Source organism: Onychostoma macrolepis, chromosome 19 (genome assembly GCF_012432095.1).
Source record: "Onychostoma macrolepis isolate SWU-2019 chromosome 19, ASM1243209v1, whole genome shotgun sequence".
Lineage (NCBI taxonomy): Eukaryota > Metazoa > Chordata > Actinopteri > Cypriniformes > Cyprinidae > Onychostoma > Onychostoma macrolepis.
The window spans coordinates 6351248-6379198 of NC_081173.1; the positions used below are offsets into that span (position 1 = coordinate 6351248).

General features: G+C 36.5%; 1 protein-coding gene across 1 annotated transcript; it reads left to right on the forward strand.

Moving 5' to 3' along the window:
• Positions 1-27818, forward strand: eepd1 (endonuclease/exonuclease/phosphatase family domain containing 1). The gene is made up of 7 exons (XM_058754194.1): positions 1-1077; positions 12307-12358; positions 20450-20560; positions 24153-24287; positions 24974-25109; positions 25335-25529; positions 27312-27818. The coding sequence occupies exons 1-7, from the start codon at positions 245-247 to the stop codon at positions 27506-27508; spliced, it is 1659 nt and encodes a 552-aa protein (XP_058610177.1). The 5' UTR covers positions 1-244; the 3' UTR covers positions 27509-27818.
• The last annotated feature ends 133 nt before the right edge of the window (positions 27819-27951 follow it).

Here is a 27951-nt window from a genome sequence, read left to right on the forward strand (position 1 = left end):
TTCAGTTCAGTCTGCCGTGAGGAGCGTTGATATGGACGCTGCTCCTTCTGCTCCGAGACGCGGCGACTTCTGCACGAACTGACGGGGATAAGAGATCACAACGTGTCATGTTTAACGAGAGGAATTAGATTAGCATTGAATATCAAGCTCAAATATCAAGTATAGTCTATGTGCCACCGGGATCTTGCACGCACAGTGCGCAGCGGGTTTCATTCTCGGTTCGCAAACTGATTCACCGGGACACATGGGTGGGAATCTCGGGTGCCACCGGTCCATTCCCAAGGACCCCACGGATTTCTGCCAGGGCAAGCGCAAGTTCAGCGCGGCGTGCAACTTCAGCCACATACTGGTGAACCAGGAGCGGCTGAACATCAACACCGCCACCGAGGAGGAGCTCATGACTCTGCCGGGAGTCAACCGCGGGGTGGCTCACAACATCGTGGAGTACCGCGAATGCATCGGAGGATTCAAGAAAGTAGAAGACCTGGCGCTGGTCAGCGGGGTCGGTGCCACGAAACTAGAGGCTGTTAAACTAGAAATCTGCGTGTCGAGCAAGAACAGCTCGTCTAATCACTCGCCCTCGTCTTTGCGCAAAGAGCAGGAGCACCTGCCGTGCACCGGCGTCAACATAAACACCGCCACGCCGCCGCAGCTCATGAGCGTCCGCGGCATCACCGAGAAACTCGCCAAGAGCATCGTGGAGTTCCGTTCCGCGCAAGGTCCGTTCCGGAGCATCGAGGACCTGGTCAAAGTGCCCAGCATCAACTCGTCTCTGCTGGACCGCATCCGCTTCCAGGTGTTCGTGGAGCGCTCCAGGACTCCTTCCACGAACACGAACGGAGGGTTCACGCACCCGAGCCCCACGTCCTTCGGTGGCGGCAGCGAGCAGCTGGACGCTCCGCTCGGAGGACCTCCGCTCGTCTGCTCTGTGCGGCCCTGCGTCGAGCCTCCGGCGGCTGCGCGCGATGGGAAGCCCGCGGTGCGAGTGGCCACCTGGAACCTGCAGCGCTGCTCCAGCGAGAAAGCCAACAACCCTGGGGTCAGAGAGGTCGTCTGTATGACCCTCCTAGAAAATGAGTGAGTAAACTCTATTACAACACACACAAAGCATGTTTTATGATCTATGATCATGCATTTTTAGAACATATTTTTTTAGACATGTCATGGTACCCTAGTATTCTTTTGAAGTATCTTGATGATAACACCATATTTTTCTTTTTTTTCCCCCAATGTTTTCTTTTTTTTTCTTTTTCTTCTTTTTTTTTTACATTACAATTATAATCAATACCCCCCCCCCCAAACTTCCCGTCATCGCAGCGCGGAAGGTCATCTATCATTGTGTGATGAGGGTACAGCACCAGTGTTGCCAGGGTAACGATAGCGGCACAAGTGGTTTAGTTTGAAAATACAGTCGTGGGGAAAAAATTACAGAGTCGTGGCGGGTTGCGGTTTTTTGGGTTACTTTTATAATGTACCACGGCCGCCCAAAGTGTATATAGACAAATAAAAATTAAAATAGATCCTTTTACTAGTGTGTATTATACTTGGAATGTATCCCTGGCAACTTAAGAACGGAGAGGCGGTAACATCACAAACAACGTGAGTTTCAGCAGAACAGCAGAAATAAACAGGACAACAGCCACTATAGATTATATAAGATAATTTTGTTGACATATTACAGGGGATTTTAGATATCTATTGTTATCATTCAGTAAAGCATAAAATAATGTAAGCAGCCTGTAATAAAAAAAAAAAATCACCATGATTGTAGGATTAAAATGCTATATAATTATAAATGAATACGCCCCTCTGTGAAAACTTTCAGAATATAGATAGGAATGCAATCTGGAAAGTTTGATGTAAGTGCTACTGAGCCAGATAGATAAAGTGTAATAAAACAAACAAGTAATTGTGTATTTGTAGATGTTTTCTTTCCACTAGTTTGAAATAAGACATGCTATAAGCAAATAGACCAATTTTTATTGAATTCTTGTTTGATCCAATTTGTTGGTCAAATTCTGCAGAAATTCTATGCAGAATGGAATCAGTCAGTATTCCTTTTATTTTATTTATATATAGTTATTGTCACACTTGAAGTGTTTCTAATTATTAATATCATGATTTTTTTGCGGTCTGCATAGTATGATGGTTTCATTATTTTTCAAATCCCATTCTTAGTTGTTTTTAGACAGCTTTTAAGATGTTTGCACTGAACATCACCAGGGACGAACGAACCGTGTCGGGTTAGTGGTGTAAGTGATATAAGGAGTCTGCTGTGATCTTCAGTGGATGTTCATGATAAAGCCACATCTGACTGCATGTTATCAGATTTTAGCTGGGTCCCTGCCCATGTTTTATTGCATTGATGGATTCTAAGATAAATGTTTATACTGTTGGTTGTTTTATGGCACACACACACACACACACACACACACATACTTGAATTTGTGGTTTATGGGGAATCTCCATAGGCGTAATGATTTTTATACTGTACACACTGTATTTTCTATCGCCCTACACCTAAACCGACCCCTTACAGGAAACTACTGGCGATTTTTGAATTTCATAAAACACTGTTTAGTATGTTTTTTTTTTAAGCCTTTTTTTTTTTACGGGGAAACAGGAAGTGTCCTCATAAACCATGTTTACGTTGTAGTACCCATGTTATTATACACATTTGTGTCCTCATAAACCATATATACCAGTACACACACACACACACACACACACACACAGAGAGACAGTAATTCACTCAGGGTGTTGCTGAGGTACATGCCCTCATTCTTGTCATAACTCAGGGAGGACTGTTATATAATCATGTACGTATGTGTGTGTTGAAGACGGTTGAAATAGTAGCAAGAAGTCTCTTCTCATTGGCGGAGAGAATATAGTGTTATGAATGACATAAGTGCTGAACGCTGTACTCTATGTAACAGCAATGCATGTAATGCAACTGTCCCTATAAAGAAAGCAGTGACTCCCAACCAGGAGGCTCATGTGACATTCTCAAAGGGCACTTGGAAAGATTTCGATTTTTGCTTTTTTAAACCTATTAAACAGAAATATTAATACATTAAAATAACTAGTTGTTATTGTTTTATTATTCGTGTAGCAGAATATAAGTGCTGCTTGACTGCATAAAGAGCAGTTATGTTTTCCTTGTTTAAGGGTGACTGAGTAGAATGAGTAAAATTAAAGCTTATCTGGTGCAATGCTATTGACAAACTATTAAAAATCGGTTTCAGTAATTAAAAATAAAGCTGAAATAAAATCGTATTAGAATAAAATAAAATAATTTTAAAAAAATGAAATGGTATTAGAAATATTATTTATATCTGAATATCTGAAATATTAGATTAAAAATTTAACTTAAAAAAAAAACTTTAATGAAAATTAGAAATGTTGACTTGGCAACTTACTGAAATAAAATAAGCAAAAGTATTAAAAAAAGAAAAGAAAGAAAACTGAAAATATCAGAGTAAAAGCTAATTCAAACTACTAATCAATACTATAATAGTAATATAAATAATACTAAAATAACAATGTGCCTAATGGATAGAGCTATAAGATAAAAAAGTTTGGGAATCACTGTTTTCGAAAAAAATTCTTCTTAACTGCCTTTTTCTTATTTTCTAACTTATGGAAAATTTAAGAATATTTTTTTTTATCCTAAAAAAACATTCTTAGGAACTTCTTGGGATTTAACTTAAGACATTTCTTAACTCATTTCTTAAGACGTGAATCCGGCCCCTGATCCATTATGCTACCGCACAAGGTCATATGCAGATACACTAATTTTGCTGTGCTGGAAATATTCGTTTTGACACAGCAGCATATTGCTGCATTTAAAAACTCAAGTCAGCTTACAGAACAGCAGCAAGCGTCTCTCAAGGTCGCTTTATCACTGTTGACTGACTTTACAAGCTTATTCCATTTTTTTGAGAACTCACATGAGTCATAGAGTAAATAAAACCGTATCAAATTCAGTCATCTCAAAACAACCCTTGAACTGGAAATGACTACTTTCTTGAAACCCTAAATCAAACGTCCCATCAGATGCTTATTTCTCCAATCGTTTCCTCCAGCTGCCTCCATTACACTCCTACTCGCACGACTGCGGGTCCAATCCAGGGCGATACGAGATTGGTCGAGAGGAGAAAACGTGAGATTTAACATGAAATGGTTGTAAATATTGATATAAATGGCAAAGATTTACAACAAATTGCCATTATCTGTTGATGAATGCAGTCTAGTGTGACAGCCCTTCAGCCTCGGTGATGCTTTGACCTTTTGACTATATAACTGTGAAAACTCACTTAACCGTCTGATTGCATTTGATGAGTGAAGGTCTACTGGAGAACTGGTTTTCCACACATTACCTACAATGGTCAGATGTTTCCCACAATGATATACTAATACATTAGCACTGACATAAATAGATTGACAGTAAAGACATTTCTAATGTTACAAAAAAAAATCATGGTTTCCACAAAAACATGAAGCTGTTTTCAATATTGTTAATAACAATCATGTTTCTTGAGCTGTCTATCAGAATGATATCTGAAGGATCACGTGACGCTGAAGATTCAGCTTTGATCACAGAAATAAATTACATTTTATTATATATTTAAATAGAAAACAGTTATGTGATATTTCAACTATTTTATCAGATTGTGCAAAAACTCTCATAAACAAGCTGCATGATTTGTAATAGCATTCATGTATAGCCAAATGGCACCAAAGTTTCATACTTTAAAGTATCCCAGACAAACATCTCTATCTAGGCATCACTACAGGACAGGTCACTTAAAGCCGCCCGTCTCCCGATATCAGTACCGAGTCAGCAGCCATCATGCTCACCACACATTAAAACCCACCGCGCTTGAGGTGTTTGCTTAAAATGCTGCGATGAATCTCGTCTGTTAAGCACACAGGGTGGAGGAAAACCACCAGACGGCATGATCAGAGGTTACTGTAGTTCACTCCGGAGAAAAGAAGTGTACGCAGAGACGGCCTGTAGTAACCTCACCGCACACGCGCGCGTGCACAGCCAAACAATCTGACTCATCTGCAGATCTGTCAACTTTCAGAGCGTGGCACATGTGTTGAGTCTCCATGGTGCTGCACTACATTATGATGACCCATCTGCAGAAAGAGTTTCAGATCTCTAATCGCACGTCATGAAAGGATCATCTTCGTGTTTTGCTCGGAATATCAGTCTGAAACTATATTTGTCATTTTCTGGAGCAAAATAATAGTGCATGCCTGTGCAAAAGAGCATCATTTGACTTAATTTTTCATTTGACAGTTTATTCTTTCCCCAAAAATCCAAGCTTTCCACATTCCACATTTTAATAGTCCAATTAAATTGTAATTAAAAACTGCACTGCTTATTCACATAAAGCCAGGCAGATATGCAAAACCAGTCTTCATATTTCAAAAGCAGTCTTTTTCTTTTTCATCTATTTTATTTTCCACCAAGTGAAAATCATGTCAAGAAACTATCAAATCATGGTTTAATCAGGGGAACTTCTCACAAAAAATCTCTATCTAACAAGCTTTTGTTCATAGCCTTTTTTCATTCAGCAAACATACAACGCTCTCAAAAGACAAGCAGCATCTATAATAGCGATGCCTCAGTGAACACGAGTAATATTAGCCTGCATTGGATGTCGGGGGTCAGTCATTTTGCAAGAGCTTTCATTTTTATTGCAAAATTATATTTCGAAAGGCTTCCTTGCAGCAACAGTTAAGGTGTTGACATGTTGACACGTGAATGAGAGACTGTGAGAAAGAGGCAGTTGCTGTTGATTTATTCCCAAGACTGACCTCAGGGTCACAGACCCGGCTGGATCAAAGTCATCGTTTTCAGTTCTCTGGAAACCTTTCCTTTTCTGCTGACACAACGCAGCATTGCGGCGTTATTATAGAAACAAGTGCTGGAAGTGGCACAATGTGACAGGATGTGTAGACCTGTTTGTCTATAGGACATTTTTTCCATCCTTTTCCTTTAACGCTGTAATGAACTGCCAAACACATGAAGAACTGCAGACTCACCGGTTACATTTTGACAGAGTTGGACCTTGTCTGTCATGCTCTTATTGATTGAACTGTCACTAAAGCCGTATTGGCACTGAGCTGTTCATTTGCAGTTTGTGTTTTGTTCTTGTAGTCTTTAGAATGGTTTATAATGCTCGGAGAAACTAAAAGCCCTCCGTTAGCGTTGACAGTCTTCTCAATGGCAGCTGCTCGGCTGACGCAGGAACTCCTTGGAAGAATGTGATTTGAAATCTGCCGTCTTTCACATGTATTGTCAGTTAGACAAAGCGATTTTTTTTTTTTTTTTTAAGTTGATCATATTAATTATAACCCACAAATAGGCCAACGATAAAAAATTAGTAGTTGTTTCTTGTCTTTTTAAGTCAAGTTTAGTGTTTGCTTTGAGACTAGCTTTTGGTTTTATTGTATGTGTTGTACAGCTTTTACGTAATGCACCGATAAGATATCATTGAACCGTTTTATTAGGCTGTTGTTGCTTTAACCTTTGACCCTGTCTGTATCATGCAAAACTTTGAGGAACAGAGTTGTTTGCTTATGTGAAAATAAGCTAATTTGTTAATATATGTAAATGATGGATTTAAATGAACTTTCTTCTAAAACTGAAGAGTGCGTAGAATGATTTGGATGGAGAACTGGCCGACCAAGATCAGCTCAGAACCAGTGTTATTTCAGTATTATTCATATACTATTAGCATTTACATTAACATTTAATCGGATGTCCTTTTTATCTTTTTTTTTCATTTTAGATTCTCTTTAGATATATTTAATGATAACACTGCTCAGAACTTTGAATGCATCTTCAATAGAAACCTCTTTTCATTTTAATTTCAATGACAAAATCTAGAATACTTTAATCGCAAAAAAATAGATCAGCTAAAATGAATAACAATGTGTTTTATTCTGCTTGCAAGACAATTGAGTTTGATTACATTATGCTGCCAAACCTCTCATTTAATGTAATCACAATCACATCACAATGCCAAACAGATCAAGGATGGAGATTGTAGTCAGTTAATGGAGAACTTGGCGGTGTTTGATTGCTTGATGACTAATAGTGTGTTTCAGATCACACACAGTGATACTGGTTCATGTTCCTCCTCTGGTCAACACAGGCCGCATTACTGCTTGCTAATCTACAATGGATTCTCTTTCCACTCCCTCACGAGCACATTTCTTCATCATGCTTGTGGCTTTGTTGTATACTTTGCATTCTATTCAACTCAGAGTCCAAATCTCCAGTTTTCTACTTGGAAAGGTTCAATGGAGAGCCTCTTTGCATTGGATTTCCTTTTTGGAAGTTTCTGTAGAAATCCGCAGCTCTGATTTGCAGGTGTATCATGCAGACAAGGTGACTCACAAAACACACGGTTAATGGTAAACTACACCTTTTGAGCAAATAAAATGTATCAATGAGTCCCACTTTGTATGATAAAGCTGTTTAACAAACGTTTGCATGCAGAGACCTTCTCTGTTGATAATTGGACACCCGAAAAACAGGAGAATTCGCATTCTTATATATTCTTCTTTCATATTCCTCAGTCTAAAATCAGCATTCGTTAAGCCAAAATGCAGAAGCAATGTCTGTCTTTCGGTCAGAGTGAAGTGATAAGGAGGAAACTGGAAGTTCAGTAAGCATTGTTTCTCATTTCACATGCAAATAAGGTGTTTACATAGAAAGTACAGAAGCAAAACGCACTCATTTAATTCAAAGGTCAGGGAGCGGGTGACACATGGTAAAACTAAAGGAAGACTGAAAGGAACATTGCTAGGTAACACTTAGCAATGACTTTCTATACATGAAGTTAAGTCGTGATGTATTGTCAAGTATGGTGACCCATACTCGAAATGGTGCTCTGCATTTAACCCATCCAAGTGCACACACACAGCAGTGAGTAGTGAACAAGTGCACACACACACACACAGTGAACACACACCCGGAGCAGTGGGCAGCCTTGCTCCAGCACCCGGGGAGTGATTAGGGGTTCGGTGCCTTGCTCAAGTGCACCTTAGTCATGGTATCAAAGGTGGAGAGAGTGCTGTTCATTCACAATCCCCACCTTCAATTCCTTCCAGCCTTCCGGCACGAGAATCAGCAACCTTCAGGTTACAAGCCCGACTCCCTAACCATTAGGCCACGACTACCCAATGAACGACAATTAATGCAATAGCTAACACAAACTATCAATGGACAATATTTATATTTGTTAATGCCCATTTGTGATAATACAATTTTAACATTTCAAGTTGTATTAATTCACATTGATGTATTTTGAACCAACATGAATTAAAAATGAATAGTGTATTGATATTAACCTAGATTAACGATAATAAATGCTTCTAAAATTGTTACTGTATTTGAGGATGCATGTTAACTATTAATAACAAATTGTAAATTTATAATTATTGTAAATTAACATTTTAAGTTGAGTTCAGAGGGGAAAAATCTTTTTGTTTTATAACATGGAAAGGTATACCAGTCCTATGTTATATCAGTCATTTAAGTCAGAAGTCATTTTACTAAATCAAAAATAAAATCATAAAATACGTACTGTAGGTATTCACTCATCAATCAGAAAGTTAAAGCCATTTATGTCTGCTACACATTATATAATCATTTTACTGTGTTTAATGTCTATTAATGTTTATGAGATTTTATTATTATTATTATTTGATGAGTGAGCAGCTGCTTGGTTTTCAATGTTAAAGTTTATTGAGTTTTGATAACTGGTCAAGGTTTCAAAAGATTAGAGAGCATTTATAACACACACACACATATATAAATACCATGTAATCAAATGAACACACACACACATACAGTACACACGTGTGTGTGTGTTTTTGTGAATTGTAGGGACTTTCCATAGACTTCTATTACTTTTATACTGACCAAACGATATTTTCTATCCCCCGACCCTAAACCTACCCCTTACAGAAAACCTGTTTGCATTGTTACACTTTCAGATAAATAACATTTACTATTTTTTTTATATATTTTTTTTCCGGGCCAGTCCCCACAATGTCAAAAAATTTCAGGTTTTACTATTCTTGTGGGGACATTTGGCCCATACTGTAGCATAAACAAGTACACACACACACACACACACACACACACTGTGTGTTCACCTATGAGGGAACAGGGTGTTGTCTGTCTGACTGTTTGTTTTTTAAACAGGATCTGTGTAATCAGTTTCAGCATTGGCTGGAAAATAAGGATGGATTCTCCCCTGCATATTGCTTTCTGCTTTTCTGTATCTCTTTCTTGAACTCTTTCTCTTTCACTGCAGCTTGACCTGTGACCCCAGACCAGGAAGGTTTTATTATCAGAGATAAAGTGAAGAGTATAATGTCTGCACCAGCAGCATCAGAATTGCAAAAATATAATTTCAGTCAGGTTTTATGAACCCTCTCCCTGTCTCCCATTGGTCTAAAAACAGGTAGTCCCGCCCCAAACTCAATGCATTGGTTGAGCCGGCTGGTCAGGATACTCAAACTAACAGAGCATTGCTATGGTTTTACAATAGAGAGCTACAGTGATTATGTATATTTTTAGACCCATAGGTCTATCAGCTTCATGTTGATGTTTTGATTTTTCAATGACTTTTTCTGCAGATATCTTTGGTACATCAGTAGGTGGAAGTATGAGTGAGTCATTGACTGATTCACTCAATCGATTCACTCAAAACTGACTCATTTAGGAACACCGTTACTGTATGTCGATCAGACACATACAACATGATTCTGTTCTGAATGGTTTCACTTGAAACTATTTGTGCTAAAGGCCAAAAATACACAAATTGAGTGGAAATAAAGCACTGCGTGAGGTATATTTTTGTAGATCAGATCACATCACCCTGATTCCCTCAACAAAAAGCCAATAGGATTTTTCCATTGGATTTTGGATTATTGCAGAAAAACCCAACAAAAATGTATGATTCTTATGCATTTTTTTCATCATAATCTTCACAAATGAACACAACTTTTATGATTTTTTTTATGCCTAAATACAATCACTAGGAGTAAAAAGATACATTTAGACTATAAAAGAACTACACCACGGTCACATGACTTCAACGTCACTATCACTGAGCTTTTGACAACTCTTTCACTCTTTATTTAAGAACATTATCACTGAAGGTTTGCGTTACAATAGTTTGCAAGAGTGCAAGTATAAACAGGCATTTATTATTCAGCCATTTAAACAACAAAAACATTCAAAAAACCTTTTGACTTCAGTATGATGGAACCAGAAGTGCTAAAATGCAACTAATTGATTTGTGTTTATAGTTTCTCTCTGAGCTCTTTCATTTCATGTCGACTTTGTGGCTCCAGTTTGAAGTTGTAAAGCTCAAGTGTAGATAAACATCCCTGTAGAGAGGATGGCTTACAAGTTTTACACTGCGGTAACATCCATTGGAATATACAGTGTATGTTTTGAATAGAGAATGAATGTGCATGTCTTATACGCTCGGACACTTATCAGAATGTCATTTATATTGTGTCAGTGGACCTGAACTGAGTATTCATGATTACTGAATGTAATTCAGAGCAGTTACAGTGAATGTTGGGGTGGGAAGCAGGTCTTCTGTGAAGAATATGTCAATATAATTATATTGTGTTGTTAATATTTTGAGACATTTTCTTCTTTGAAGATTTAACAGACTCAAAATAGTGTCCAGAAAATATAGCTTCTGCTTCTTCATTGTAAATTATTACATTTTAATTATATATTACATTTAGTAACATATTTCTCTGTCCTCAGTCCTCCAGAAGCAGTGTTGTTACTGTCAACTAGAAGCAATGCTAATACTATTAAAATTATTTTTGTTAATCGAAACGAATCGGAAATAAAATAAATGAAATGAAAAAGAGAATATAATGAATAATAAAAGCTGAAGAGAATATTTAAATATTTAAGTTTTGAATTATTTTTGAAAGATTTAAAGACATATTTATAAAGGAAAAAAAATTATAAAAATGTCAAAAGCACATAAAATTACAAAAACTTAAGCTAAATTAAAATTGAAAGCTGAAAATATAAAAATAAAAGTTAATTTGGTGTCGTTATTGTTAACTAAAACCAAAACTAATACTATTCAAAATTATTTTTAATTGAAATAAGTCTGAAATAAAATAAATGAAATGGAAAAAGAGAATATAATGAATAATGAAAGCTGAAGAGAATATTTAAATATTTAATTTTATTTTTATTATTAATAATAAAATAATGAATTAATATTATTTTTATTTAAAATGTAAAGAAATATTAAAAAAATGTAAAATAAAAATTATTAAAAGTATTAAAACTTAAGCTAAATTAAAATGAAAACTGAAAATCTAAAAACAAAAGATAATTCAAAATATTAGTAAATACTATAATAATACTAAAATAACATTGTCCTGGGTAAAGCAAATTCTCAGAAAGGCTTTTATTTACAAAAAATATATAACAAAAGTGAGGTGAATGTCCAGGAAAGTTTTATGTAGTCCACATGGCATGAAACAAAACCTGGGTATGTTGTTGTCATTATGCCAGGACAGAAAAATTTGGCGGGTCCTGAGGACAGGCAGTTCTCGACTGGTGTGTCCGGTAATGAGCTGACCTTCCTGATCATTTTGTTAGCATTGCTCCCGGAGGATCACCATGTACAACAGCACTACTGAGGGGTGTAATCGCCATAGACAATGAGATCATATTCAGCTTTGGGTTTGATCAGTGTTTCAATGGCAGATTCTCAAGACAGCATATATCTCATCTTAACTTCACACACTCATTTAATTAAAAGCACAGCTTTGACATTTCTGCTTATGTGTTTGTGAAATTATCACTGTAATATTCACAGAACCATCTGCTGTATCATATTGTTCGAGCACTAACCAGGAGAATTACTTTCCAAAACAAACAGCTCAACGTTTATTAGGGATGTAATCGTCAATGTTGCTTCCAGAGCATTGTCATTACCTCCACTGTCGTCACCTTGAGTTTCATATTATGTTTGCAAGCTATAATAGATAATTTATGCTGAAGGGATCCGCCGCGCGGCAGGAGGGGAACGTGCTGGCAGGCTGATTTAAAGGAGGCAGCTGATGATTGTTTGTTGATCTGTTTGTATGGTGGAACCCACACCTTGAATATATGCCATCTGTTCTTAGTGTTAATTTGATTTATTTAATATCCAGTTACTGTACATTTATATACTAGAGGTATTATGACAGAGTCTCACATGCCTTGTTTTTCTCTCTCTCCAGCATTAAGCTGCTAGCGGTTCAAGACTTGGCCGATCGGGAGGCTCTAGACAAGGTACTGTTACATTTCTACACACACCTCTTCCCTTCAGCACACTGTTACACAGTAGACTGGTGTTTCACATCTTGCACTTGTACACTGTGTCTCTAATAAAGAACCACCTGATCCTCCTTGTCATGTTTGTGTGGTTTAGTGGTTAAAAAGCCCCAATATACTTCAAATCAAAGAACAAATGTGCGTGCCATCATTTCAAACAAATTCTGGCCAAGAACAGCGTTTTGGAGTTCATCCAAATGTTTCGGAAAACTTTATGCCGGCTGTTAAAGAATTTCAAATACATGGACCAAATGTCAGAAACTAGTGCAACTATGTTTGCCGAGGTACAAATCCAAATAAATTTTCTCCATTGGGGAATTGATTTTTAGCAATAACTTATAAACCATTAAAGACAGACCTTACTGTGATCTATGAGGTTGTTAACTGAGGGTATATGCTTTTGCTCAAACCTTCAGCGCACACTATTTCAACTTATGTTTTAAATAATCAGGCAAAATTCCTGGAAATTAAAAAACCACATTACCCATAATTCTGCAAAGAAATATTCACCAAAAAGAATTGAAAAAAAGCAAACTGCGACAATTTTTATATACTTTTCATTTTCAAATCTAAGTTTGTTTAGGTTGTTATTCATTCACCTTGTGTCTAGTTGGCTTGGTTCATGTCTTAAAGGCAGGGTAGGTGATTTGGTTCAAAAACAGTTTTTGTTCTGCTGGTTGAAAGTCTCTTCACATCTCGATAGCAATCACTAAGTTAAGTGCTCTAAATGTATTTAAATGCGTTGACGCCGTCTCTCATCGTGTCGCTGGTTAGCCTCTGGTCCAAGTATAGGTCTCTGCAGCAAAGTAATGGGAGTTACCAGATCGGGGCGTTTTTTGACCATGTTACTTGATTGGCTGACGTCAAAGTGACGGTAGGTTTAGGGGTGGGGTTAGGTCAGGGGGATCATTTTGATTGCATGATTTAGAAACACCCAGCAGCTTGAAAATGCCTAGCAATTCAGAAACGCCCACTTTTGCTCTGCAGAGACCTCAATCTCCTCTGGTCTGCTGGAGCGCGGTCATGTGTTTTGGGGGCGTGGCTTTGGAGAGTGATTTGCAGGGAGGGTGGGATCTTATACTTTCAAAGCTAGCTTGCTATTGCTGGTCCGTCACTCTTAAATGAAGACAAATCTCTATGGGAAAAAATATTTCCTGTACCAACACCGCTGAAAATGTGTGCCAGCAGCACTGTTGGACTCTGTAGACAATTTGAGGTGACATGAGTGACAGATCAGTGCACCATAGTTAATATCAGGTATCATGCTCGCTACATACTCATCCAGTCAATGTTATTAACCTCACAAATATACAAATTCAAATATCAACTCAGTGTTTACAATCCTTAAAGCATGAACAGAGTGAAACATGAAAGATAATTCAGGATTACAAAGGAAAACGCAGTGCTAAAATGAGCATTTAAGTCAAGTGTGAAAAGCATGTATCTTTCTATCGGTTTTTTTATTTTATATATTTTAGCCCGTCTCCTCTATTTTCTACCTAACCTACTAAAATCACGATACTCTTCTATTTTAAGATGTTATTTTTATGTGTGGTGTCCTTCTCAGCATGACCATGTGCACAAAGCACTGTGTGTGTGTGTGTGTGTGTGTGTGTGTTGTGTTTGAGGTCTTCTCCGCTTCTCCACTGATGCTGGGAATAGACTAGTAAAGTAGGTTAGCAGAGCAGCAGTTTGTCAGTGAGAAGACTAGGGCAGAATCAACCCATATTTCTCCCCTCTCCTCTTTCACTCGCACTCTATTTCTGTTCGGTCTCTCTCACTGCAGAGTAGAGAGCTCTCCTGGTTTTCTTTCTGGGACACACCTTGTTGAATTGGTGTGGCACAGTGGCTAAAGTATAGGGTTAGTGATGGGAAGGTTGCTGGTTCAATCCCTGCAGAATGCAAGCTTTGAACCTGATCACCATTGGGCCCTTGAGGTCCAGTGCAATTATCCCTGTGAAGGGGAATATGCACAGACAGCGATTATCAATAACAATGTGACCTAAAATAATTATGTTTTAATGAGAGTAGGCTATTTGAGGCGACATGAGTTACTGTTATCACTGGCGCTAAGCTGAGGTCAACCTTCATGCAAATGTGCAGTAATTTAATCACTCAAAATTTAAAGGTGACACACCATGAAAATCTGATTTCTTCCATGTTTAAGTGTTATAATCGGGTCCCCGGTGCATCTACCAACCCAGAAAAATGTGAAAAAGAACAACCCAGTAATTGTTTTGGTAAGCCTTTCTCTGCAAGCTTGTGAAAAAACAAGCAGCTCAGATTTTGCTCCCCTCGTGATGTAGAAAGTGGATCTTATTATAATATTACCACCCCTTAATCTGCCCGTTTCCCTTGTGTTTTTGCAAGCAACAAAGGTGTACCAGTTCTAATTCCATGGCGAAAGCTCGAGCAAAGCATGCTAACTGTTCTGTCTTTGGCTGCACTGACGAGCACAGAACACTATTTAGAGTCCCAGCCTCAGAGGACACAAGAGAGCAGTGGATTTATTTACTGTATATTACGATGCTGCCACACAGATCCAATATAAAAATGTTATTTCTTTCCCAAAAAAGAAAGAGAAGTAGTAGTACATAGTTTAGTACTCACATGCCGTGTGACAGCCGCTTTCTGTGCGCGTGCTTCGGATGTGTGCTTCAGAAAACCGCACATCAGAAGTTTGAAGTGATATGGGTTTAAAATGCATGATTTCAGCGTGATAGACACGATAATCAAAACCAAACAGATGTTTTTAGCAGAGTATCTGAGATATGAGCTTTAAAGGCACAGTCCTATTCTGGAAAAGGGGGCGGGGAGCTCATTTGCATTTAAAGAGACATGCACAAAAACAGAATGTTTCCGCTTCCACTCAAAATAGGCATTTTCAAAATGATATAATAAATGATCTGTGGGGTATTTTCTGCTGAAACTTCACAGACACATTCTGGGGACACATGAGACTTATATTACACATTGTAAAAAGGAGCATCTTTTACATTAGAGTAATTTATAATGGTAAAGCACTGTACAAATGCTACAGTATAAACCTGTTAATTGGTAAATGCCTGTACTCTATACAGTGTAAAACTGTAATAGACTTAATGGGACATTTTTAGTGTAATTTAACAGTAAAATATTTTAAAAAGTGCAGTTTTTGGAAGTAAAAAGAGAACTTCTCTAATAATTTACAGTGGAAAAACATAAATTTATATTCCCAGAATTATTTTTGAGAAAGTGAAATAATGGTGTTTCTTACTTTTTTCTTATATATTTCAGTAAAAAAAATTTTTAAACTGTAAATTTAAATTCAATCTGTAAAACTTGAAATGTTGCTATATCCACCCTATTTTTCCTGTAAGAACAGTGCAGAGACTTCTGGTCTCGTCAACTTCCAGTTATTTTTAGTTATGCAAAACATCTCTTTATGCTGCTTGATACTGCAAACGAGTATTTCTTATCATATTATTTTTATGAATGATTTCATTCATTCATATTTTTATTTATTATATTATTTGTATGTATTATGTTATTATTATAAACACACTGCTTTGCACAAATAGTTTTACCATTTACTGTACTTTATTCGTCTAGAAAGTAACTTTGTAACATTCAAAGAAAATAACTTGCATGTTGCAAAATAAGAAATGTTGTTATAAATAAACATCTGGGAACTACACCTGTCGTTTTCATTGTAAATTTCATGGATTTATTTTTTTATTTATTTTATAGTGTACTATAGAATGCTTTGGAAAAAGTGTCTGGCAATTTACCATTTACTATTGCAATATTGCAATATTCATGTTCATTCTTTCTCTTTGCTGTTTTCTCTTTCTTCTCGACTCCATTACGGTGTGGCTGAGAGTCATATGGGGCATGAATGAGTGATTTTAACAGCGCTGCTGGTGTTATGCCGCAGTGAACCCGGCGTGATGTTCTTTCCTCTAGACTGCTTTTGCAAGTGCTGACTGGACGGACAGAGATGGAAAGGCGCACTTCTCTGACTTCTGGCCCAGAATGAAATGGTGTGGGCTTCTGAATGCCTCTCTGGACTCCTGCTACAATCTGACATTAACTCTGTTTAGACATCATTTGGGAAATAATGGAATTCCAGATGCTATCCATGGAATGCTGACACTTCTGATTAATGTTATGCATTCAAAGACAGGAAATGATATATGTTTCAACATGTATTTCTTGTTGAAACAGGAAGTTGGGATAAAGTGTCACAACCCAGAAAAACCATCATCTTGATACTGCTGTGACTACATTCTTATTTTAAAGTGCATTTTGTATGTGCTTCAGCAAGAGATTTCATGAGTATTTGTAGTCTGTTTTCATCATCACAGTCGTGATGGTGTAGATTGGATGGAGGCAGATCTCGAGAGCAGTGGTAAGAAACATTCAGCATACGTCAAAAGAGTTAAAAAAAAAAAAAAGTAATAAAAAATAAACATGTATGGTTGAATTGTTTGCAATATAAGATGCATTTAGTAAATTGGGTGAATTTCATTGCATGCTGATTTTAAATGTGTAGGCCTGATGAAAGTTTATTTTGCGATCGGACAAAGACTGTATTAGCCACGAGGCATAGATTTAGATCTGAAGAAGGCAGAGTGATTGTTGGGCTGTTTGTTTATAGCTTGTATTGGTTTCCATGGAGTTTGTGGTTTAGCTGTTGCTCTGCTATAAACGCATATTTCCACCAAACTCCTCATGACCAAAGCGACCTCCCTCAGACATCAGAGCCTTGAGTCATCATCATCGAGTTTATTAGCGGGCAAATTGGACCTCTTCTTAAAAACACTTCTGTCTCTTTTTCCTCATCTTACTCAGTCTTTCCATTTGTGTCTCTTTCTCTCAGTTAGAGCACAATATTGCATTGCATGCTTTCATGGAAAGTGTCAGTCATTTGTCCAGGGAAGCTGAGCGTTCTTTGCTACATATCTGTTATAGATCTTTAACTATCTCTCTTTCTAAGGGTATGAAAACGGTATTGATTCTTGTGTCCTGGTTGAGGTCAATGTGTGGGTGGCATAAAGAACGAATGACTCAGAGACGCCATAAATATTTTTATATCTAGACTTTTATTGCATGGTCTCTCTGAGTAATATATAAATATTATGATCCCAGTCTATCATACATTATCAGAAAACTTCCCCAAAATATTGCTAAATATGAATCACTCTCATGCACTTGTATCAATTGATCCATGTCACTTTACTTAAAAAAAAAAAAAAAAAGAAAGAAAAAAAAAGTAGATTATAAACTTTTCATGCAGAGCTAAAAGTGATTGATATAAATAGTTAAATCAAACTCTAACGTGAATTCATTCATTCATTCATTCCAATAGTTGTTTTGGAAGTTTCCCATTTATTTGTTATTATTTTAGCTTTTTAAAGGAGAGCGACTTTAATAATAACTTATTATGAATAAAAAAGTCATGAACCAAACTAACCAACTCTGAGATGAATAACAGCATTACAAACTTTTGCAATAAAATACATAATATATGAAAAAATAGAGAGAAAGAAAATTTTCCAGGAATGAACTACTCATTTCTTTAAATGTTTTTAACAACAAACTAAAAGATACGAACAATTTTATTTTTATATAAATATATTTATATGTTAAGGTTATTGCAAAGTATTGAAATATATAAATATTTTCAGTAACATCTTTCACAAGTCCTTGACCTATTCCTGCTGAGCTCTTTTGCAGTGATTTTTATTTTATTTTATTTTATTTTATTTTATTTTATTTTATTTTATTTTATTTTATTTTATTTTATTTTATTTTATTTTATTTTATTTTATTTTATTTTATTTTATTTTATTTTATTTTATTTTATTTTATTTTATTTTATTTTATTTTATTTTATTTTATTTTAAACATCAACTTCTCTGCAGTACTGTTAATGTTCACTTTTGCTAAAAAAAAAAAAGTATTAGATGAAAAACTTAAACTTAAAAAAAAACTTAAAAATAAGTACTTGTAGTGTAATATGAACTTGTTTTAAGTATTAAAGTACTGAATAAGTACTAAAATCATTCAAACTGAATTAAAAATAAATTAAAGCTAAAACTAGTAAAAATTAAAATGTACTAAAATTAAACAGAAAAATAAAACCAATTCAAAATATTTATAGATACTACATTTATATTTAAAAATATGTACATATTTATAATAGGATATAAATAATGCTAAAATAACACTGTTTATCTTGTGGATCTCTCTTCAGGATTACAGGTAGTGTAGTTTTTCACCAATACTTTGACTATTAAAACACATTCTATAGCTAGAACTGTTATTTGTGCCGTGGGCAGAGTTAAAGAGTGACAGCTGCCAGTGTAAACAGTGATGGTTCATGGTCACCAGTGTTCACCATCATCACCATCATCATCATGTGTGGGAATCCACTGGTCGATCGCCTCGCTTGGTTAGCTCTCAGTGTAAATTAGATTGTACCTGCCTTAGCCAATCCATTGACAAACACAATGCCAAAGCTCTGTCTGGCGTCATCACCTGTCTTAGTTACTGGACACCTGTCCTTCATTGTGTTATTTACAGATTTACTGGAAAACAAGATCTCCAGCAGAACCCACAAGATACAGAGTAGACACATGTTTGGCACCTGAATTCGGGGATTTTTTGCAGGTTTTGTTTTCGGTTTTGGTTTGTTTTGACATCAGTGGAGAGGTTTGTTGGTTCTACATTCCTCCGGCGCTCTTTACAGATGAGCTGGTGATAGAGTTGTTTCTGCTGAAGCTCTGGCTCTGTCCCCTGGTTCCCTGCAGGAAACTCTCCTGGTTAATTATAGAACAGAACTGGGGGGGTCGGAGGTAATGGGAATGTCAGATGTAGTTATCAGATTTCCCAGCTCCTGTGGATGCACTCGGCACGTACTCTTTGCTAGAATAATGCCAGGTCGGGTTTGCTAGAAGATTCTCAGATCTGTTTGCGGACTTACCAAGGCTTTGGCTTCTCTGAAAATGTAAAAGCCAGCATCAGAAATCTGCTGCTTCGAGTCCTGTAGGAAAATGACCCTAAACTCTTTGAAAAGCGCACAGGAATGCTTCTAAATAATTTGAATGAGGTGGTTGGCATTAATTGCAGATCTAAATCTTACTGAAAAGGTTAATTCACGCAAAATTCTGTAATCATTGTCAATCTCATGTTGTTCCAAACTCATTCATCTTTGAAGTGATGGACAAAAACGTTAAACAGATTTAATTTAGGTTTTTATTCACATATGAACAATGCACATACATAGAGCTCATCAAATACGGTAAATGAAAGCTCGAACATGGTTGCTTGGCTTGCAAGAACAAACATCATTGATTCTCAATATAGGTCAGTAAAAGACTAAATTAAATCTGTGTATCTTGTGACTCAAGCAGCTTAATCCAAGTCATGATTTTTTGTGTGTGTCACAGCAGGTCTGTCTTTATAGGTTTAAACATTATTGTCAAAAATCAATACCCATATGGTGAAAATGATGGGAAATTTTAATTCTGTAACCTGACCGTTGCACTCGATAATGCCAAATTTACCTTGCAAAGGTGGCACAGATTTGAGCTGCCATTTAGGAGTCTTTAAACAGACTATTTATTGCTGCTCAGAGGTGGCATGAATGCATTTACACTGAAATTACAACTGCACACTTTAATACTACGGATTGATGTCTGAGCAGATATAATTCAGACTGGCTTTTAAGCAGCGTTGCATCTGTATGCTACATTTCGGGTAAGCACAAAAGCTATGTAAAGGCACCTTAATATTGGCAGAAACCAATATGTATGTATTATGCACTTGTATTAGGAGTGTCATTGAAGGCTATAGGAAGCACTGAATTAATCATTTTCTCTTGACCCAAGAAAAATAGGCTACATATGAGAATAACAAAGATTTCAATTTCAGTATGTTTTGCAGATATGTTGAATCATGAAAATAAATCAAAGCAGCAAACGGGGGGAGTCCCCGTAAGGAAGTGTATCACTCTCTATCATTTTTCACTGCTAATCAGCTGTACTTTGTGTTTGTTTGCATCAGTTTTGTGCAGAGCTGAATCAGCCCACTCTCTGCAGCGTACGCAAGTGGAAGAGCGCCAGAGGCCTGTGGAAATGTGCCGTTTCAGAGAAACCCACCGGACAGTCCAATAACGTAAGCGTAGTTCCCTGTAACACATATATACACACGCACACATGTGCAAACTTAAAGGGGTCATGACATTGATTTTTTTTAAAATTATTTTAATATGTTCCTTGAGGTTTACTTATAATGTTGTTATACAAGTTTTTTGTACAAAAAAACAAATATGTGGGACAATTATTATTTTCAACCCTCATTCTGAACCTCTGTCTAAAACGATCTGTTTTAAGGGGCGGGTCCTTTAAGGCTTCTCAGTAATCGACCGCTGTTATGATTGGCTAATGTCATTGCATAGGAAACAGTATCAACAGCCCCTCGCTATTGCATGATTTGAGTGTTTTGACAACATGATCAAGATAAAACAGTCATTTCCAAACAAAGCATTATGAAATCATTTACTTTCGGTTTGTGATGCAGCTGCAGTCAGATCTAGAACCGCTTCATCTTTCAACAAATGTTTCTTTGTGAACTCTCCATGACACTGTGCCTCGTTTACAAAACAAAATCCTCCGATCAATCCTCAGACACGATCAGGGATGCCATTAAAAATAAACTTTCCACATGTTCCTTTAGGGCTGGGAAGATAAATCGATTCTGAGATTTTCCGAATGCATTGCAATTCTTTCTCGAGTCGATTCAGAGCTTAGTTTTGAACGGCAGATGGCTCTGCATGCTTCAGAAACAGCCGTACTCTGCTTGTTTCCAAATCCTTTCACACACTTGAACCTAAAATAATCATTCATAAATTTCGAAAAGGTTGAAGCGAATTACATGGGTGTTCACATTGGGCTGTGTTTATATTAATCTTGCGTCATAAAAGCATTCTGAGTCGAGGTGAAACTACATGACTCAGTCGAACGCACAATCGCTCTTCTTTATGAACATTTGAGGGTGCAAAAATTATATTAGAGCGCCATCTGCTGTTAAAATCTAAGCTCAGAGTCCATTCCAGAGAGAATCGCGATGCATTCGGAAGATCTCAGAATCGATTCTGCATCTATTTATCTTCACAGCCCTATGTTCCTTACGCTGGGATCCTTCTGATATCTGTACAAAGACGTTAACGAGCTGTTTAAACTAAACAAAGCAAATGTTCTTTCACTCCATTTGTCCTGACGACAGACTCGAGCGCATGGACTGAGTCAGAGAGTGAATGCGCATCTGTAAACTGTATCCAGTGTAGACAAGATAGCAGCAGAGATTGTAATTTCTATTTGCTTTTGACGCAACGCGACACTCAGCGTGATCAAGTGTCAGCCGCCAGTGGGCGGGGCATATGGTGAGAAGAAGACTATTCGTCGATGCCTTGCTCTGGAGGCGGTGTTTATGCAAATGACTGAGCCCAGGTGACGTCACCTTGCCCCTCGGATCTAAACGATACGTTTTTGGAGCTTGATTAAATAAATGCTTTGTTTATAATGAGGAGGACGTTTTAAGCTATGAAACTTGCAGGATGTTTTAATGGTACAAAGACCTCTTATATGCCAAAAGATCAAGGCAAATTTGATTTCTCATGTCATGACCTCTTTAAACGTTTTATTAGCAAATATCTGCGGCTACAGCATACAGAATGCTGATAAAAAGAGAGTTTATGGAACACTTGCCTTTTAAGGATGAAGAACATAAATAGAGCCATAACACTTAAACAATAGTTAAAGATCTTGACCGTGTCTAGAGGTGTCTGGATAAACACAAGATGTTCTCTGGATAGTGCTGTTTACCCACACAGGAAACTTGTGGCAGATATAAACTCCACAGAAACTGAGCTGTCATGTAGGATAAATGAAAGAGATTTCAGAGGAGAATGTAAGTTCTGGTCTGCTCTTCATCACAGAGCGTTACTGTAAATATTAATATAAATCAAGGTGCTCTGGGATGCATTAGACCGGATATTTTCCTCTAGTTGAGTTATGTGTGATAACTGATTACCGCAATGTGTTTTCAGAGAAAGAAAGTGTCTGCAAGTCTTCTAATAATTCAAGTTCCTGTTTTTAAGAAGTTTGTGTAGTGTAATCCTGGTTCTCATTTCCACAATCGCTATTCATTTTCAATACAAACTCCACACCTGATGACACTTTCAATAGAGATGTGGTGTTGTGATGCACGTGAGCGGTGTGCACTCTTCCCCTGATCTCTTATTTGTGCTTTCTCTGTGCATATAAATGGGACATCAGACACAAAGACTGTCTTCCCTACATGTAAAAACCAAACTGACACAATGATCTGGTGGCCTTAAGCTTAACACGCACAGTCACATGAACAATCCACAATTCATATACTCTCTATCTATGCAAATCTGTGGCCTACGTGTGTTGTTGTGCTGCTGGGAAACGCTTCACTTGTCCTGTCTGGCAGCCTTTGTTTCGAAGGGTATTGGATCATGAGTTAATTTAGTATTGTAATTTACTACCATACTGTTTGTTAATATTGTGAATTAGCTTTTAAACATTTAAATTGAATATTATTTCACAATATTACAGTTTTTACTGTATTTGTTAATAAATAAATGAAGTTTTGGTGAGCATAAGAGACTTCTTTCAAAAACATTAAAACAATCTTACTGAACCCAAACATTTAATTAAATGTATTATCTTTCTTGGATCAGAGTTATTTTTGTTTTGTTATTTACTATAATAGTACTTATATAAGTAATATTTTGAATTAGCTTAATTTCAGTTTTATTAATTTTAGTTGAAATTGTTTTTTGAAATGTTGCCTTGGCAACTAACTGAAATTAAAAAAGTTTAACTTTTGCATCTAATATTTATATTAATATTTTATTTCAGCTTTATTTTAACTAATTAAAACAATTTTAATAGTTTGTTTCATGTAACAATAACAACACTGTATTGGATTAAAAAAATTCAGAAAATTCTGCTATCTTTTACCTCAAACCTGTATGACTATTATTATTCCTTTGAACACAGGAGGAGATATTTAGCAGAATGTCTTGACTGTACTTTTCCAAACTTGTTTTCTCAGAGAAGTAAAGGCCTAAACTATAACAATAAAAGAATAGTTTGAAAAAAGCATTGTAAATTTAAAATCCATCCTGCTTTTAAAAAACTCAAGCATTTAAAGCGGCAGGCTGCACTGCACAATTATAATAAAGAGAACATTAGTATGCACTGGTGTGGATGCTAATATAGTTATTGTTATAGTTATTATAGATATTGTTCTTGGTGTGATCAGGCATTAAAGGTGCAGTAAGCATTTCTGACAAACACTGTTGATAATTAAAATGACCAAAACAAACACGCCCCTACCCAAATGGATGATAGCTCCGCCCCCAAATTCACAAACAAGCAAACACGCACCTCCCCCATCATTAGTGGACACGCCCCTTACCTGTGATTGGGTGTGTTTTGGGGCTTGGTCTGATCCACTTTCAACTGTGTTTCTCAAAACTCACTGCACCTTTAAGACTTAAATTTAAGTCTCTTCCTCACAAAATATATGATTTCAGACTCAAGACTTGGAATAACGAGTAAGAGTTGCACAGGCTCCTTATATATGATGCTGTTATGTGCTTTTTCTGTTGTATAGTAGGACGGTTGTTGGGTCAGATTCTGGTCATTATTGAGCTTGTGCTGTGATCCTGTAGGCTGCTGAGTACTCCGGTTTCCTGTGGGACAGCTCTTCTGGGATCAAATTGAAGGATGCCACTGTCTTGGAAAATGCTGCGACTAATGGTAACGGGAAACATCCTCACCCTCAGCCCTACCTGGGACATTTTTATGTAAGTAAACCTGCAATACAGCTCCTTATCTGTTATTGATGCCAAGCAATTTGTTTCATGGTACAATAACCCTCAGATGATTTTATGTGAGCAATTTAAGTTATACATACACTACTTTTGAAACGTTTGTGGTCAGCATGTTTTCTTTATTTTTTATTTCTTAAGGAAATTAGTACTTCTATTCATAGAGGATACATTAAATTGATCAAAAATGACAGTAAACTTGAACTTTCTGTTCATAAAGCTGAAATTTTTTTTTTACATAAATACTAAGCAGCCCAACTGTTTTCAACATTGATAATAATAATGCAGCAAATATGAGAATGATTTCTGAAGGATCATGTGACACTGAAGACTGGAGTAATGATGCTGAAAATTCAGCTTTGATCACAGGAATAAATTACATTTTATTATATATTACAATAGAAAACAGTTATTTTAAATTGTAAAAATATTTCACAATTTTACTGTTTTTAAAGTATTTTTTATCAAATAAATGCAGCCTTGGTGAGCAGAAGAGACTTCTTTCAAAAACATTAAAAAGTCACAATCACAAACATTTCATCATATAAATGTAATTAAACTAAATATACTGTCTCTTTCATTTCAGCTAATCGTGTAACAGATAATGTGTTTAAATTTGATAATTCAAACGATAAGCCTTACTCATCTCTCTCTATAAACAGATTGGATCGTCTGAGCTCACTCTGGTCAATTTGCACCTGACAGCAGCGCCGTCGCCCGCCGAACAGAAGAGAAAAAGCACGTGTGACGAGCTAAAGGCTCACCGACTGAACGCTGGTATCCAGGAAACTCTCAAAGGTCTGTTCCAACATGATACTTCATGCATGATTATTGCAGGACTCGCTCTTATCTGTTCTGTGTCAGCTGCATGGTGCTATCAGGTGGAAGCCTGCTCTTTATGGCCGTGTGTTTGTGCTGTATGTTGACTGATACTGTGTGTTCTAGGGCAGGGATAGAAATTAAATGGCACTGAGAATGAGCACAACAGCCCTCATCATTTATGTGTTGGTGTTGCTGATGTAGGTGAGAGAGAGCTGCTGGTGCTGGGACACTTTGGCATGGCTCCCGACAGCCCTGAGATGGAGTGCCTGAGGAAAGAAAAACTGTCCGCCCTCCTCGCGCCGTACGTCTTTACAAACATCAGCACCCGCACCCCGCAGGGATCCCGCTGTCTGGACAACATCTGGACCAGTCGCTCCCTCAAAAAGATCTACACTGGTGGGTGGTGTAGGATTTAATGCACTAGTCCCGTAGAAACGACTGGAATCATCGAGATGGTTGTGATATTTTTGTAAGAAGCCTCATGTGCTCGCCAAGGCTGCATTTATTTGATCAAAAATACAGTAAAAACTGTAAAAATGTGAAATATTATTACACTGAAAAAAAAAAAAGTTAACGTTAATTTTAAGGCAACCAGCTTCAGCAGATTTTTGAGTTTTCTCAACTTGTCGTTTTAAGTTTATACAACAAAAATTTGAGGATCTCCCACAAAAATAAGTTGAGCAAACTCAAAAATCTGCTGAAGCTGGTTGCCTTAAAATTAAGTTGGCTCAACTTTTTTTTTTTCAGTGTAATAATATTTCACATTTTTACAGTTTTTACTGTATTTTTGTTACAGTACTTTTTTTTTTACAGTGTACAATTTAAAAATAACTGTTTTCTATTGTAATATATTGTAAAATGTAATTTATTCCTGAATTTTCAGCATCATTACTCCAGTCTTCAGTGTCACATGATCCTTCAGAAATCATTCTAATATGCTGATATGCTACTCGAGAAACATTTCTTATAATTATCAGTGTTGAAAACAGTGTGCAATATTTAAAAAAAAACAACTATGATACACTACTATTATTCAAAAGTCAGTAAGAATTAATTATTTGGTAACACTTTACAATAAGGTTCATTAGTTAACATTGGTTAACAACATTAGTAAACATGAACTAAGAATGAACAATACTTCTACAGCATTTATTAATCTTAGTTAATGTTCATTTCAGCATTTACTAATGCATTATTAAAATCATAAGTTGTGTTTGTTAACATTAGTTAATGCACTGTGAACTAACATGAATAATCAATGAACAACTGTATTTTCATTAACTAACATTAACAAAGATGAATAAATAGTGTAATAAATGCATTGTTCATTGTTTGTTCATGTTAGTTAATACATTAACTAATGTTAACAAATGACACCTTATTGTAAAGTGTTACCAATTATTTTAAAAGAAATGAATCATTCAGCAAGGACACATCAGATTAATCAAAATGACAGTGAAGACATTTATAATGTTACAAAAGATCTCCGTTTTGAATAAATGCTGTTTATTTGAACTTACTCTTCATCAGACAAATAAAATATAAAGCAGCGCAACTGTTTTCAACATTGATAATAACAAGAAGTTTCTTCATTCTAATATGCTGATTTGCTGCTCAAGAAACGTTTATTTAATATCAGTGTTTTCATATTTTTGTGGGAACTGTGATTCTTTAATGAATAGAAAGTTCAGGTTTACTGCCATTTTTGATCGATTTAATGCAGAGTAGTAGTAGTAGAAATTTAAAATAAAAATAAAATCTTGCTGACCATAAATGATTCAACAGTGGTTTATATGCAACTTAAATAGCTCAAATAAACCATCTAAGGGTTATCATATCATGAAATATCTTCAAAAATCTAATTGCAAATACAGATAAAGAGCTGTATGTTCTCAAGCAGCATGTTAGAATATGATCATGTGACACTGAAGCCTGATGCTGAAAATTCAGCTTTGATCACAGGAATAAATAAAATTTTTAACATATATTCACATAGGAAACGGTTATTTTAAATTGTAATAATATTTCACAGTTTTACTGTATTTTTGATCAAACAAATGCAGCCTTTGTGAGAATAAGAGACGGAACATTTCAGGAACATTTACAAATTGTAACGATTCCAAGCTTTTGGCTGGTGCTGTTGGTTAAATCTGCATGTGTTTGTTCTGCCCCCTCCAGGTCACTGCTGGGTAGTGCGGGAGGGCCTGACCAACCCCTGGATCCCAGATAACTGGTCGTGGGGCGGGGTGGCATCTGAACACTGTCCTGTCGTGGCCGAGTTCTTCGTGGACGTCATGCTGAAGGAGCACCTGTGCGGTGGGAACCGAGTGGCGGTGGTGGAGAGAGGAGACTCCATGTCCAAACACGAGCGATGACCTTTGACCTTTTACCTTTTACATGGTCCCTGTGGAAAAGTTCACCCGCGTCTGGACTGACACAATGACTGTCTGAATACAGATGATGAGAGCGAGAATTGCACCATGATTGCCTTTTTGTCCGTTCAATGTACAGAAGAGATTCTATAGCAACAAACAGTTGATTTTAATATAGAACAATATAATGAGAGAGAGATATTTAAACATAGATTTATTATACATGTACATACAATGAAGTTAAATAAGAAACAAATGACAAGTGTGCCAAAACTTTTTAAGTGAGAACAATAAATCAATATTTACAACCTGAGTATGTGTCTTGTATGCGGTGATTTAAGCAACAGGTATAGCATACTAAGATTCAAAAGATTATTTAATGACTTTTTGAAAGAAATTAATACTTTTATTAAGTAAGGATGTGATTAAACTGATCAGAAGTGACA